Source organism: Vanacampus margaritifer, chromosome 4 (assembly GCF_051991255.1).
Source record: "Vanacampus margaritifer isolate UIUO_Vmar chromosome 4, RoL_Vmar_1.0, whole genome shotgun sequence".
Classification (NCBI taxonomy): domain Eukaryota; kingdom Metazoa; phylum Chordata; class Actinopteri; order Syngnathiformes; family Syngnathidae; genus Vanacampus; species Vanacampus margaritifer.
The window spans coordinates 28,745,033-28,760,989 of record NC_135435.1 but is presented as its reverse complement, the minus strand read 5'-3'; the positions used below and the strand labels follow the sequence as shown (position 1 = coordinate 28,760,989).

At 38.9% G+C, this 15,957-nt stretch overlaps 1 protein-coding gene across 3 annotated transcripts in view; it reads left to right on the top strand.

The window, feature by feature from the left end:
* lrp4 (low density lipoprotein receptor-related protein 4) overlaps positions 1 to 15,957 on the top strand; it is a 100,838-nt gene that overhangs the window by 53,239 nt on the left and 31,642 nt on the right. For all 3 annotated transcript variants that reach the window (XM_077564158.1, XM_077564157.1, XM_077564156.1), the window contains exons 3-5: positions 9,222 to 9,338; positions 15,111 to 15,224; positions 15,308 to 15,424. In XM_077564158.1, coding sequence (XP_077420284.1) covers positions 9,222 to 9,338; positions 15,111 to 15,224; positions 15,308 to 15,424 — 348 coding nt within the window. The remainder of the gene's footprint in view (positions 1 to 9,221; positions 9,339 to 15,110; positions 15,225 to 15,307; positions 15,425 to 15,957) is intronic.

Below are 15,957 nucleotides of genomic sequence, written 5' to 3'. Positions count from 1 at the left end.
ACAATTTGATTGATTAATTTATGTTTCAGGGGTTAAAATGAGGCAATTGGGATACAGCAATCGTTTACAGTAAACATGATCCGGGTGGAAAAGACTGTTTTACTCTCGGCATCTTACAAGAGTCTTTTTTTTTCTTTTTTTGTACTCCTGCCATCAGCAAGACTAAGTCAGCACAAGGCCTGCCGCTCGTTTCTGATGTTGGAGCACCAGCAAACAAATGTAGGTCATATTCAGACTTCAGCCACAGTTTTAGGGCTTGTGTTCATTTTGCACTTTCCCGCTCCAAAAAATATGAATGATACATTCTCACATCTTTATATTCATCCAACAGTCTGATTGATTTGGATGTTTGCACAGTCTAATGGCATGTACAGAAGCTGTATCAAAATTAAAGGACTCTTTAGAGTCTATGGATGTACACATTCCCAAGTATTTTTTTTTTTATAAACTGCTTGGTTTGTAGCGTAGATTTCTTGTGTTTTGTCTCAGGGTTATTTACATCTTTTCTTGAGCAGTAGTGTAGCAGTGAAGCTACTACTTTGGAGTGGAAAGTTAGAAACCTTCCTGCCACAAAGTAGCCCTGACCTAAAGTGCACTCTATTGGCTTTAAAATGCTGCATATATAAAAACGATATTGGGTTGTATTCACCTAGACGACTAACTAGCATTTATGAGACCATAAACTCATCGTCAAAATGTTGATTGAGGCTTGTCCACTTCTGTATAAAACAAGCCAGCTGACTTTCCTTAAATATGAGCTACTGGCAACTTTTATTTGAATATTGCCGCACTGCAAATTGAACATCACATTCTTTATACTGCAGCATAAATTGACATTATGCATTCCACTTTTTTTGAGTTCATGCCAAGAGTGACAGACATTCAAAATCTTGAATCTTGCAGAAAGTTCTAAAATCCCAATAGTGCTGCTGTAGCTGCAAAGGGGACCAGCTCTATGTTGTCTTATAGTTTTTGTTTCTGCAATAGTAATGCTAATACTAATAAATATAGACAGGGATGTGATTTTTCCGCTAATTCGCGGAATTCCGCTTTTTTTATCTCCCCCCCCCAAAAAATTAAATCCGATTTTTTTTTTTAATTCTTTTTTTTTTGTAGTTCATTGTGTATGCGCATGACTCCGACAGATAACATCTTCTGCTATAACAAAGACATTTGTGGTATGCTCTAATATGAGTTACTTTTCATTTGGTCATGATACAATTATTTGTTCATGAAATTTGAACTCTTCAACATTATTTATGTGTTAACTTAGTAATCACATTAGTTAGATATGATGATATTCTCAGTGATAGTTTTTAAAAGCAAAGGCAGTCCAATGTTTTTGAATGTGACTGATTTTGAGTTGACTAAAACTGCCATTTTATTTGGGATAGTTCAATATACATTGGAAATTTATGCTGTTGTTTTGTCTATTTCTTTGTCATGTGAGTGCATTGAAAGTACTTAAAAACACGGAAAACCCATGAGCGCCGGGGGGCTGTGCCCCCCTTGTCCCCCCACCAGGGCACTGCCCTGGACCTAGCTGGGTGCCAACGGCCCCCAGACCCCCGGCTAAATTTTCAGATAATTTCACTTTGGTCAAATCACATCCCTGTATAGATGAAATGAAGATACGCATATCCGTCTGAGAGTTTCTAAACATGTGTGTCTGGATTAATTTATGAATGATATGTGGTTGGCTAGCACAAAGGTGGAGGAGGTCCAATGAAAACCATCGCGCAGACCGTTGCTGGATACTCTGCCAAGGAAAACCAAAACTCAGCCGGTAGTTTTACTCTGCCCTGCCAGTGTCAAAAGTTTTTTCTGGCTGCTGGCTAGAGTTGTCTAGAATCAGATAAGCCCTCTGTGTCAAATAAGCCCAAGCACAGGAGAGAAGATCACATCGACAAAAGGAGAGAGAGATTTTCAGGCCTCTCGGTCGAGCAGCATGCGTTCCCATAGGAACATTTTCCGTTGCGGTGCAACAGCCTTAAGTGACCTCAGTGTCATTTTTTCCATTTCAACTCGACTCTCTGTTTTTGTTTTTGTTTTTGCGCACACACAATATCCACACTTCCCCCACCAAAGAAAAACAAAGTGAAATAAAATAAACTATTTATATAGTATTTTGTGCTCTTTTTTTACAGATCATCCGTCTATTTTTGACAAGCTAATATCCTGGAATTGGATAACAAATATCGACTAGCTCCATGTTCTAAGCTTTGTTATGGTTAACAATAAAAGTTGTGTCAAAATGTTTTGGGGCTTTATTTTTTTTATACTAAATATTTTTCATTCCACAAAACCAATTTAAATTCCGTCTTTTATTTGTGAGTCCGTCTCTTCCTTCCAAAACGCCACTCAACATTTCTTACAAAGATCACTTCAATTATATTTGTCACAATGTTGGCTGTGCTTCTCCATCTGTGTGTGGAATGACATAATTCCACCGTGATGAACTGTTTCCATGGGAGATGACAGTAATCTGGAAAGGAAATGACATATGTTGGACACAAAAAGAGAACCTTTGACTGAGGATCCTCCTGAGTTATACGCCTCTATCCTTCTCCGGCGTGCACATCTGTTTTTTTTAGACAGCCTTCTCTTTGTAAGGATGTTCATGCCTTCATCTTTTGAGCCACAGTGATAAGCAGCATTAAGACAGATATATTGGTCCCATTAGAGGCACTTGATTCCGCTGCTCTACAGGAAAGAGCGGGTCATTAACTTGCTGCTCAAGGCCACTTAAAGATGCACGCACATTTACTTGAGGCGCGCGCACATCTGCACGCAAAAAAATGCGGTTAGCATTTTATTTGACTTGTGGCAGAAGACTCACTCGAGAAGCCTTCTTTTAGAGAGCATTCGTTTGCGTAACTGTATAGGACTGATGTAAATATCATCTTCATAACACCCACATTTTAATTGTTACTAACTGTATTTTAAAAAGTACGTTTGTTAGAAAGGTCATGGTTGGTAACGTGTTCAAAGGACCGTGTTACTTAAAACTTCCTCCTTAAATAAAAGGGATAAAAGTCACCCAAAAATCCACTCTGTTGGCGAGATGACCGATGAGAGATACAGTAGATAGATCTCACCCCTGTGTAGTAGTGACAAATAGTCGACGTTGTCTCTCGCTATTGTTCTCATATTTATGTGGCCAAAAGTGGCTTAAATTTACAGTCACATTTGGAACAGTGAGGCCAATTTCTTTGTTTTTGGCATTGACATGAAGACATGAATATTTGAGAAGATATCAACATTTCAGCTTTTATTACCATTTTTTTTTTTTGCATTCTCTTCTTTTGTAAGGCTTTTCCAGGCTTTAAAATCAGTCTGTTTCGGAAAGTACTCCTTTAGAGAGGAAGTCAACCCCAAATTTTCTTTACAATATGTTGTATGCGCCACCACTAGTCTAAACACAGCATTTACTGTAGATTAATACTGTATTTGTGGAATATGAATTAAGCAGTAAAATCCAACCATTTTTATCCTTCTAAGGTGGTGGCCATTTTGCCGCTTGGTGTCGACTGAAAATGACATCACAGTTGCTCAGAGCTCCGCTAACAGCTAACAACTAATCACGACTCGGCTTCAGAAAACTCAGCAAGTGGCAAAATGGCCGTCCCCTGAGATGGCTAAAAAATGCTGCTTAACTCATATTCCACAAACACAATGTTAATTGCTTCCGGAATACTAACTAACTAACTAACTAACTTATAAAACATATTGTAAATAAGATTTTTGGGTTGACTAATTGCTTCCAGAAATCTAACTAACTAACTAACTAACCTATAGAACATATTGCTAATAAGATTTTTGGATGAACTAATTGCTTACAGAATACTAACTAACTAACTAACAGAACATATTGTAAATACGATTTTGGGGTTGACTAATTGCTTCCAGAATGCTAGCTAGCTAACTAACTAACTAACCTATAGAACATATTGCTAATAAGATTTTTGGATGAACTAATGCTTACAGAATACTAACTAACTAACTAACTAACTAAAAGAACATATTGTAAATACGATTTTTGGGTTGACTAATTGCTTCCAGAATGCTAGCTAGCTAGCTAGCTAGCTAACTAACTAACTAACCTGTAGAACATATTGCTAATAAGATTTTTGGATGAACTAATTGCTTACAGAATACTAACTAACTAACTAACAGAACATATTGTAAATACGATTTTGGGGTTGACTAATTGCTTCCAGAATGCTAGCTAGCTAACTAACTAACTAACCTATAGAACATATTGCTAATAAGATTTTTGGATGAACTAATGCTTACAGAATACTAACTAACTAACTAAAAGAACATATTGTAAATACGATTTTTGGGTTGACTAATTGCTTCCAGAATGCTAGCTAGCTAGCTAGCTAACTAACTAACTAACTAACCTGTAGAACATATTGCTAATAAGATTTTTGGATGAACTAATTGCTTACATAATACTAACTAACTAACTAACAGAACATATTGTAAATAAGATTTTGGGGTTGACTAATTGCTTCCAGAATGCTAGCTAACTAACTAACTAACCTATAGAACATATTGCAAATACAATTTTTGGGTTGACTTCCTCTTTGTGTCCTCTTTCGAGGTGGAAAAACATGTTGAGGTTTTGAAATTCCCCTTTTATCATTTGAATCTTTTGCATTCGATCTGCTTTTGTATCCAATCCACATGCTGCAGCGATATCACGCTTAAAACAGGTCACAGACTCCTTTTGACATACTGTACTATGTTATGCATGATAGAAGAGAAGGAAAAAATTGGATTATGATGGAAGGTCACCTTTAAGTGTAGATACGGACTTGGCCGGTCTGAAAGCATCCACTTTTTGTCCCCTGATGATTTTGTTTGTTGTTTTGGCAATGCGTTTTGGGTCATTATCTTGCAGCAAGATGAAGGACATCCAGTATGGTTGCAATTTGAACCCCAGAAATTCCCCAATTTAAAGCCCGTGGTGTAAAAGAGTTGTGCATGGGGCTAACAAAATGATATTTTCTTTCCTTTGTCAGTTGCTTGTAGTGGTTTCATATTCATATGGCATCTTGACAATCATCTATTGTAGCGCAAAAGGTTAAAATACAGTCAGTTGATTCCTGGAATGCGTCAAAGCACCACATGAGGGAAACATTACATGTTATGAGGGTTTTATGAGTGTGTGTGCGTGTGTGTGTGTGTTTGTTGGTCTCAGAAGAAGGAATGCATTGGTTGCAAATCTGAGTTAAGCATAATCTGTCTGATAAGCGGGATCAAAGAAGTAAGAGAGCTCATCAAACATCCCAGGATGCCCCTGCGGATCCTTCTAATATTGAGGGGAAAAAATAAACAACATGGAGTGCCTATATGCATTTTTGTACATTTTCACAAGTTAAAGAGAGCGAGAGTGCTAATGTGTTCATAACGTTTTTGTTTTTGCAGTCTCACAAACAAAAGCACCGTAATTTAGCTATTTGGCCAACGTTTGAAAGCTGTGCACATTCAGCCGTGATGTTGACAGATTTTTTAAGTATTTGTTTTTGCTTGACAGTAGGTGGGTTTCCATCCACCCATTTTTATTCGAATTTTCAAGAAATGCGAAAATAAAACTGAATGGAAACGCTAGAAATTCGAAAAGGGGCCCAAAATTCGCAAAATAGTTTTTTACGCTTGAAGAGTGGATTTTGAAGCGTATCAAAAAAAAAAGAAGAAAATGCTAATTTTGGCTATGGAAACAGGTTTTTGCAAATAAACGTTGACAAGACCGGATAAATGTCGCATGTTTTGACCGGATATTACGTCACACGTACGTTTGTAGTCCCAAACCAATGTCGGACGATAAAGTAAGGTATGTTTTGGGGGACGGCGAAACAGAAATCTTTTTGGAATTGATTAAAGAAGCTAATATTAATGCTATTTTAGATGGAAAACAGCAAAGAAATGCTACGGTTTATCAAGAATTACAAAAGCAAACTCATAAAATGTCATCGCACGGTGCAGTCGCTTCCTGGTCTTCTTCTTTTAAATTACTGGTGGATCACATCTCTACGGTGTATAGCGCCACCTACAGCAGCGGAGTCCCCTCTCAATATTCACAAAAGATGAATAGATGGAAACGGGCATAAGTTGCATGTCCGTTTTGCACATTTTCAGTAAATTCATTAAAAAATTCGAAACAATTGGATGGAAACCTGATTATTCACGGACAAGGACTGACAAAGAAATTAAATTGCATTCCTCATTTCATTACATGGCAATTTTCCAATTGTTTAAATGTAACCAGCAGTTAATGCTCTGTTCGTGTTAGATCGACCACCTGTCTTTCCATCATGTGAAGGCTAACTTTTGCAATTACTGCATATCAGATACTATCTGGATCGCATATACTGTTTTCTGATGGCAAATAAAAGTGCACTACTGTTGCCTATCTGCATAATAAATGAGCCAGATGATCACTCCGGTCGCCAAATTATTCCGAAACCGAATTCATCAGACGTGAAGAGAATGTAGAAGCAACTTCTGTATGATTATGTCTCGCTGTCTTTGTCTTTGTCTTGAATAATGTAAAATCCAAGCAAGAGTATGTGGGTCAGTGGGGCTTTCCTTTACCCGGGAGACCTGCGCCACGCCCCAACTCACACACTTAATTCACTCCCTAAGCCCCAAGTTGTGTGCCTGTCTGCCATAGTGGTTAACTCGCTGTGTTACGTCATGCATTTTTCATAAAGTCTGCAAAGCCCAGTCAATATTTAATATCTGGTATTGACAAGCCAGGCCAGTGGCAAAACGAACTCCCCTCCTCCCACTTTCATCCATCTCTGGGCCGTAATGAAATTAGCTCTGTCTGCGCATGACAAAGAGCCAGTCATTAGACAGTGAGTGGCTGCACTTATTACGGATATGAAGTTAAGCAGGAATGCGCTTGGTTTGCATTGTGGCTCTCCGCATCTTGGAACAAGGTGGAACAAAAAAGTGGACATCAGGCAAATAAACACAATACCTATTCAATGTAACTGGATTTTAAAATTTCATTTTATTGATTTGTGGCATATTCCATTTTCTCCTCCCAATGCATTTTAATGGACGTCAGTTTTACACAGATTTTTACTATTTGTGGGGCGGCTTGGTCCTTTTTCCCTACAAATAGCGGGGGTCAACTGTAAATATATTGTTAAAATAAATATTGTGTGACGTGATCATTTAAGTATCATCATTTAAGAGTATTAATACAAATGGACACCGTAACAGGAACATTAGAGGCAACTTCATTCGGCAGCCTTCCCAAGTCAACATGTCGTCATCATCATCACTCTTTTTTTGTGTGTTTTTTTTTTTTGGGGGGGGGGGGGGCAAGTTTGTGCTCTTTAATTCACCTGAAACCCAGACCACCTATAAATCCCAGACCCTTCACCTTAACCGGATACTTCAGAGTCCTGCCAGAGTCGTGAAGTTGTCAGGAGACCAGAGGAAGGATCAAAGGAAAGAAAGATAATAATAATGTGACGGATTTATATAGCGCTAGACACTCAAAGACGCTTTACAATGGATACATTATTCATGCACTCACATTCACACTCTGGTGGCGTTGAGCTACTTAAGTAGCCACAGCTGCCCTGGGGCAGGCTGACGGAGCGAAGCTGCCAGTGTGCGCTTACGGCCCCTCTGACCACCACCAAACATTCGCACCAGTACCAGGACTGGAGGCAATGAGTGTGAAGTGCCTTGCCCAAGGACACGACGCATGACTTTAGGAGAGCGGGGATCGAACCGCCAACCTTCTGATTACTGAACAACCGTCTCTCCACCCTGAGCCACGGCCTCCACGAGATGAAACAAAGTGAAATCCAGCACCAACCAGACACCACCTACCACCCACAGTGTTACAAAACCAGAATATTTCACTAACCCTAGAAACATCTAAATTCCGACAAGTTAGGGCAGGGGTGGGCACACTCGGTCCTCGTGGGCCGGAGTCCTGCAGGTTTTGGATGTTTCCCTTCTTCAACACAGCTGATATATGATCAGCTCATCAGCAAGCTCTGCATAAGCTTGGCAACGACCCTGTTGATTGGAATCAGCTGCGTTGCAGCAGGGAAACCTCCAAAACCTGCAGGATGCCGGCCCTTGAGGACCGAGTTTGCCCACCACTGGGTTAGGGAGACCTCAAGAGACCAGAGGAAAGACTAAAGGAAAGAAGGAAGGATAGATGAAGCAGAATGAGATCATGATTCAGCGACCATTGGGAGAAGCAAATTCTGTTTGAGTTTCAGTAGACGCTGGTGCGGCTTCTCACTGTTAAAAAAACATGAGCTTTGTAGAGCTTTGGTTGTGTATTTTCTGGTTAGGAAGACCTCAGGTTTGTTTGTTTTTATATATTTGTCTCAGCTGCTTGTTACTTAAATAGATTTACACATAAGTAAATTAAAGAAAAATAAGTTTGGCATGAAAAGGCAACATTGCTGGAGGCATGTGCAGGGTTTAGTAGATACAGGGATGTGATTTTTCCGCTAATTCGCGGAATTCCGCTTTTTTTATCTCCCCCCCAAAAAAATAATCCAAATTTTTTTTTTTTTTTTTTTTTTTAGTAGTTCATTGTGTATGCACATGACTCTGACAGATAACATCTTCTGCTATAACAAAGACATTTGTGGTATGCTCTAATATGAGTTACTTTTCATTTGGTCATGATACAATTATTTGTTCATGAAATTTGAACTCTTCAACATTATTTATGTGTTAACTTAGTAATCACATTAGTTAGATATGATGATATTCTCAGTGATAGTTTTTAAAAGCAAAGGCAGTCCAATGTTTTTGAATGTGACTGATTTTGAGTTGACTAAAACTGCCATTTTATATGGGATAGTTCAATATACATTGAAAATTTATGCTGTTGTTTTGTCTATTTCTTTGTCATGTGAGTGCATTGAAAGTACTTAAAAACACGGAAAACCCATGAGCTCCGGGGGGCTTCGCCCCCCTTGTCCCCCCACCAGGGCCTAGCTGGATTAGCTAAATTTTCAGATAATTTCACTTTGGTCAAATCACATCCCTGTAGATAGTTTTTGCCTGCGACCAAAAAAAAAAAAAAGAACAAAACAACAACACAGACACAGCCCTTCCAGCAATCTGCACACCCTCATTTCCTCTCATTTCCGCTGCGTAAGCGCCTGTTTATCTTTCATGTCTTCACCCTGACAAACTTGTTTGGCCTTGTTTATTTGCAGTGCTTCCCACCTGCTCCCCACTGGACTTCCACTGCGACAATGGCAAATGTATACGACGTTCGTGGGTCTGTGACGGAGACAACGACTGCGAGGACGACTCCGATGAGCAGGACTGTCGTAAGTGCTTTTCGTCACTCTACGGACGCTAATCGCTCGCTCCATCAGCAGGCAGGCACATACATAATCAAACACAGATTGCAAAAATAATAATAATAATAATAAAATAGAGCAGACTTGGAATTATAAGGATGGGGTTGGATTGAGAATCAGATTGAGAAAATGTTATTTATTGCCATGGAGAAAATGTGTTTCGTGGTCGCTGTGCTAACCTCTAATTGTGTGCACGTGTGAGATTTTCAATCCAAAATATTTACAATCTGCTTGCATAAAAAAACTATGTGTGTGCTTTTTAGTACTTATATGGGCTCTCTTTATAAATGCTTTTATTGGGATTAATTACAGAAGACTTAAAAATATATATTTTTTTGAAAAATTATATACAGTAATAGGAATTTGTGGCTTTTCCATCATCAACTATATTGAAAGAGCTTGTAACTCGGATGGGAAAGATTTATTCATATCAATAAATTCCGCCTAATTTATGTATAAACTTTGTTGAAATATGTCAGCCACATGAATTATGTATCAACAGCCCACCCGGAGTTGAAGTTGATTTGGGCCAACCGGTTTGTTGCTGAAGTAGGCTGCTGTAAAATCAGAAAAGACCGCAAAACAGAATTTGGTTCCACCATTTCAAACGAAATTCTCTTTTAATGATCCCCTGAGTGTGTTATAGCGACGCAGCATGTCCAGAATGGTGAGTCATGGTTTTCAAATGAATTGCTTACATTGTTGAGTTCCCTTATTGGCAGAAAGGGTCACTAAGTGCCCTTTAAAAATCCAATTTCATTACATTACATACAGTACAGCACCGATCAATACAGTGCGCCTCACCCCGCAGAGACTCCAATTCTTTAGGCCCTTAAAGGTGAACTAATAAGTCAATCGTTTTAAGAACCCAGAATTAATAATAAAAAAAATATGAAAAGTATTCATTTCAAAATATGAAAAAATATATATATTTTTTTCTTTTTTTTTCACTCCCAGACATTTTCACTGAAGCAACCCCCTTCACTCCCGGCTGTTTTACTGGATTTTGTCTGATTTTGCAAGGCCCACAAAATATTGTGTTCTATTGCTAGCAAGCATAACCTACCAAAAGAAAGATTAGAATACCCCCCCCCCCCTGTTTTTTTTCTTCTTAAAATCAAGGCATTGTTATTTATTGAACTCAATCGTAATATGCCATGTTGCAAATGTTGCATGTTTTACGGACGATCACTATTTGTCTGTGTGTGTGGAGAATATAACTGCACCTGCCACTTTGTATTTTCACTTTCTGTTGCACTTTGCAGCTCAATTATTTATTGAATAGAATTTTCAAGGAGGCAGACCATGAAATTTGTAAAGTCAAACGACAAGCCACTCATCAAAAATACTGGCGATGGACTGAGTTGCTTTTTTTTCTTTTTTTCTTTTGTTGCTCTGCTTTTAATTTTTCATCTGGCAGCACCAATTTTTGTTCTTCCCTCTCGACCCCAAACTACTTACTATTTAATGCATTTTCCCAGTTTTTTTTCCCACCTTGTTTTTTCACCCTTTGGCACCACGGTTTTATTTAATTATTTAGAGACAGCGACCTTAAGAGTCTGTCACATCCCCACAAAAAAAACGGGATTCTATCGATATTTGTTGTGTGGATGTGTGTTTGAGCGGGATAGATTAGTGATTCTATGTTAAAAAAAAAATTAACCTCATAGGAGAAAAAAACCATGAAACCAAGCCCACATTCAGGAAGCCTGGTAATGACTCTGAGCACCCTTTGCCCTTTGCCGTTTGGCAGCCGGGTGACTGATAAGGGTCTTGAGGGCTCGTCCACCTTTGACCTTCCTTTGTTTACCTCGCTGATGGCAGCAAATAACACAAGAAAGGGGCGGTGGGGGGGGAGTGGCTTTTGTTTTAACACGGGTTCAAATATTTATTATATACTTGTTAAATTGCGTTGTCTTGGAATTTACTTGAACACATTTAATGGGTTGAAAAAAAATCTAGATTGTTGTATGATATAGAGTAAGAAAACACCACATTTGAATACCAATTGTGTTGAAGTGAAACACATTCTGGAATGAAGTATGAATGCAATCAGGTTTGTCAATAAATGTACGAGGTAGAGTATGTTTATTTAATTTCATTCACACTTTATATACACAACTTGGTGTAAGTCATTCTTCCTCACATATTGTATAGATGTCCTAAAAATTCATTCAGACTACTTTATTGATGCTTAAAATGGCAATTCCTTCATTCACAAGCCGTCTGGGGGAGGGGAAAACGAGGCTCAATCTCTGCCCCTTTGGGGGGCACAGTATGAACCTGGAAAAAGCTCAGCACAGAATGGGAAGCCTGGCAGTTCACCTTTGAGCAACCCGAGTTTTGAATTTGTTGTTGTACCAAAAATTATGCACCGAAATTAGTACCTTTTCTAATTTTGTATAGAAGCTCATTTTATGGAAAATATCAGAGGTCGGCGCATCAATAAGTTTTGACACCTTTCCATCATCGTCAATCATTAAATATTTCAAGCTGACCCAATGTGTAATTTTCAAACCGTCAATGTTATTTTAATCAAGCTTCCGTCTTACTAAATTACATTTTGTCATCACTATTTCCGACTTGACACAGTTTGTCGGACGGACTCAGTATGTCCCATTTTTAGGACAACTTTGCTGTTCAATAACCTGCCTGATGTAAAATGGCGCCCTGAAGGACCACCTTAGCTAACATATCATATAAATGAACTGAGCACTAAGCTAATGCTAATAAACATAACAATAATGAGGAATTTACAACAGGAGGAAAACCTCAACATCGCAGTCAGTCTGTTGTCACCCGAGCTTTTTACGACACGGCTAGCAGCCAGCAGTAGCGGGATAGAGTCCCAAGACGGAAGGCTTCGAGAATGGCGTGCGAGCAAGTTAGCATAACGGGTAAGTGTGTGTTTAATCGTTTACTGCAGGAGAAAAAGAGCGGCTCGGTCCGTCAGCGAAATGGCGGTCCGTCATTAGTCAGGTTTCCATCCAATTGTTTCGAATTTTTTTCTGAGAATTTACTGAAAATGTGCAAAACGGACATGCGACTTATGCTGGTTTCCATCCTAAATATTGAGAGGGGACTCCGTCGCTGTAGGTGGCGCTATACACCATACAGACGTGATCCACCAGTAATTTAAAAGAAGAAGAAGACCAGGAAGCGACTGACGTCTATGAGTTTTGTTTTGTAATTCTTGATAAGCGTAGCGTTTCTTTGCTGTTTTCCATCTAAAATATAGCATTCATATTCGTCCCCCCCCCAAACATACCTTACTTTATTGTCTGACATTGCTTTGGGACTACAAATGTACGTGTGACGTCATATCCGGTCAAAACGTGCAACGTGAATCCAGTCTTGCCAGCATATATTCGCAAAACCTGCTTCCATAGCCAAAATTTGTGTTTTCCTTTTTTCTATAAGCTTCAAAATCCACCCCCTCTAAAGCGTAAAAACCTTTTTGGGGCCCTTTTTCGAATTTCTGGCGTTTCCATTCGGTTTTATTGCCGCATTTCTTGAAAATTTGAATAAAAATGGGTGGATGGAAATCCAACTATTGACAGGCTGAGAAGGTCCATCGGTACTGATCCGGTTATTGATGATTACATTTACTTTGGGCAATAATGCGTAGTGCGTCAATTTTTCAAAGTTTCCCATCATTCGTTCATCGTCAACAAAACGGCCATCCGTCATTGACGGTCAATATTGACAGAATTCCCAGTTGCCCACCATTTTGTTTTCATCGAGTCAAGACTCCATATTGTGAACGCTGAAGTGTGTGCGCTGCGCAAGGAGCTCACGTATCCACGGAATCAGTTCAACGGAATCACCGATTCCGAGAATTGTGCCACCTCCGCAGGGCATAGCGCATATCATAGATCTGTGATCTATGATTCAGATGCACACATTCCAGAACTGGTCCGTATCATGTCACTGCAGTCCCCAGTGGACTCTCACTTTGAAGCCGCAACATTGCTTTGAAAGAGTTGAAACCTAAAAACCGAAGTCTCTGCTTCCCCCAACGTCTCCGTGTTTTCCGTCTCTCTTGATCTCTTTCTGTTTGTCTCTCGCACAAAACACACACACAAACACGCACAACAATGATAAATTATAGATCGCCGTCTGCCTTGAGCCATCCGTCATCGGTTCCCCTCGACTAACGTGTTTACTCTACCCCCGGGCTAGTGAAGCTGGGATTTGCCATCGATTCAGGGCAGTAACTGTAGACTGCGTTTTTGAAAAAATGCATTCAGTACTTTAATCAATCGGGGTGTGATTCATTAAAGATGGAGGAGTTTGGCTTAGTAAAAAAAAAAGGTGGAAAACGGAAACAATGTCAAAGTGGTGGTGCTAAAAGTTGACTCGAGTCAGTGACTTCTCTCTAACTACGTCATGTAAGCGGGGGCCGTGGATGACAAATGTCTTTTATGTCCAGTCTCAAGGTTAACTGTCTTGTGAAATAGCATTTCCTTTTATAATGCAGCCAGGGTTCCCAATTAAGGCATAAATCAAGCTGTGGGGCTTAGCGGGGGCAGTTGTAAATTTCAACCGGCTTTGCATATAAATCAAATGGGATTTTATTCCGTTTATTGATTTTTTTTTTCTTTTTCTTTTAATGAATTCTCCGAGCAATAAATTTCATCAAATGTCAACGTGGTTATAAACTTGATGGGATGGACTGTGTAGAATTTGCTCTGTAATGCACTTGGATGTGTTTCTAAATCCGTCTGTTATTCTTTTTCATTGAGTTTTTTTCTTTTTGGGAGTTGAAAGGTAGGACACTAACCGAGTTTTACAGAGAGCCTTGTAGTCCGATTAGATCCCAAGCTGAACAGACGTCAAAGTATCGGCACAGTTTCTGCCTTGACGTCAACGCGTAGTATTGTCATCATTTTCGATTTTGCGCACTTGAAAATGACGACTTCCAAATTCCGACCAGAGCTCGTCTTCAAAGGAGCGCTTGTTTTTAATCAGGCTGTTTCGTTAATAAAAGTCTCAACTGCTGTGCTAAATATAGGACTGAACTCCATCTTGATAAATCATGCGATGTTTACATCGATCTGTGCTTGTGGCTGTAAAAACGATTGATCTGATTAATGTAGTCGAGCATGTAAATGGAAATCGGAATAGATGACGTGACACGTTGACCGCTGATAGGAATGGAAAAAAAAGTGTTCGGTTTAGGGGAACGGTATGGGATTTTTTTTTATAGGTTTTAGGTGAACTAATGAATACACACACACTCGCACGCACGCACGCACATACACATATTCACCCACATACAAAAAAAAAATACCCCCCAAAAAATTATATATATATATATATATATAAAAAAAAAAAAAGGAGAGCAATGTTGATGACATGTCAAATCGGTAAAATTACCGAATGAACAATACTGAGCTCTCCAGGAAAAAAAAAAAAAAAAAGTCTGAATGTAAACCTGGCTACCGTAACACACGCAATATAATATATAATGCACGTACTGTGAAATTCTATGTACAATATGCACCTAAGTATACTACGCCCCCCCCAATAATCGCTCTCAAAAAGGCGTTTTTTTTCCTAACACCCCTGATTGGTGGCATCCTTAATTTTACTGGCCAACGTCGTTTATTCGCTAGTAAAAGTGAAACAAGCTTGTTTTTTTTACCGCTAACATTGCCTAATTTTCGGATGATTTTGTATTTATTTTATTTTCTGAGATTATATATACAACTCATGTGGAAATATCTTTTTCTCCAGCACCTCGAGAATGCGAGGAAGATGAGTTTCAATGCCAAAACGGCTACTGCATCCGCAGCCTCTGGCACTGTGATGGAGACAACGACTGCGGGGACAATAGTGATGAGCAGTGTGGTGAGTGCAAAACTGCTGGGCTTATTTAAAAAAAAAATAAAATAAAAAAAGTGTTCTAAAACTTTTGATTTGGGTCCTTCCAGACATGCGCAAATGTTCAGACAAGGAGTTTCGCTGCACAGACGGCAGCTGCATTGCTGAGCACTGGTACTGTGATGGAGACACGGACTGCAAGGACGGGTCAGATGAGGAAAACTGCCGTAAGTTTGTGTGCCCAAGATTATCGTGCGTTCTTCTTGTTCTTACTCAAAAGCTAATCATCTTTTTTTTTTATATATAATTTTTTCAATTACTGCTAGGGCTGTCATTGTTGGAAAATTTTTTAATCGATTATTCTATTAGTTATTCCATCGATTAATTAAAGAAAATTGTATATTTCATTCATGTGTATTACAAAATTGAATGTTTAGTGTTTTAAAAATGAACGAGAGGGATTGATGTACTAGCCAAACTTTTGAAAGTGTTCCTAGTTTGGTCATTGTTTTCCAAAGTAAAAGCAGATGTTTGCAATTTTCTTATTTTGATTCAACGTAAAAGATAATAAGTTTGCTTTCATGAAGGACTACTGAAATTATAGAAAAATTGGAGAAAGAGGATGAAATCAGAGAAATTGGACAATTTTAAGTTAAAGAGGGCTATTCGATTGTTAAAGTGTTTGTCGATTAATTTGATAACCGATTAGTTGTCGATTAATTGATTAATTGTGACACCTCCAGTCACCTTTATAGTAGCC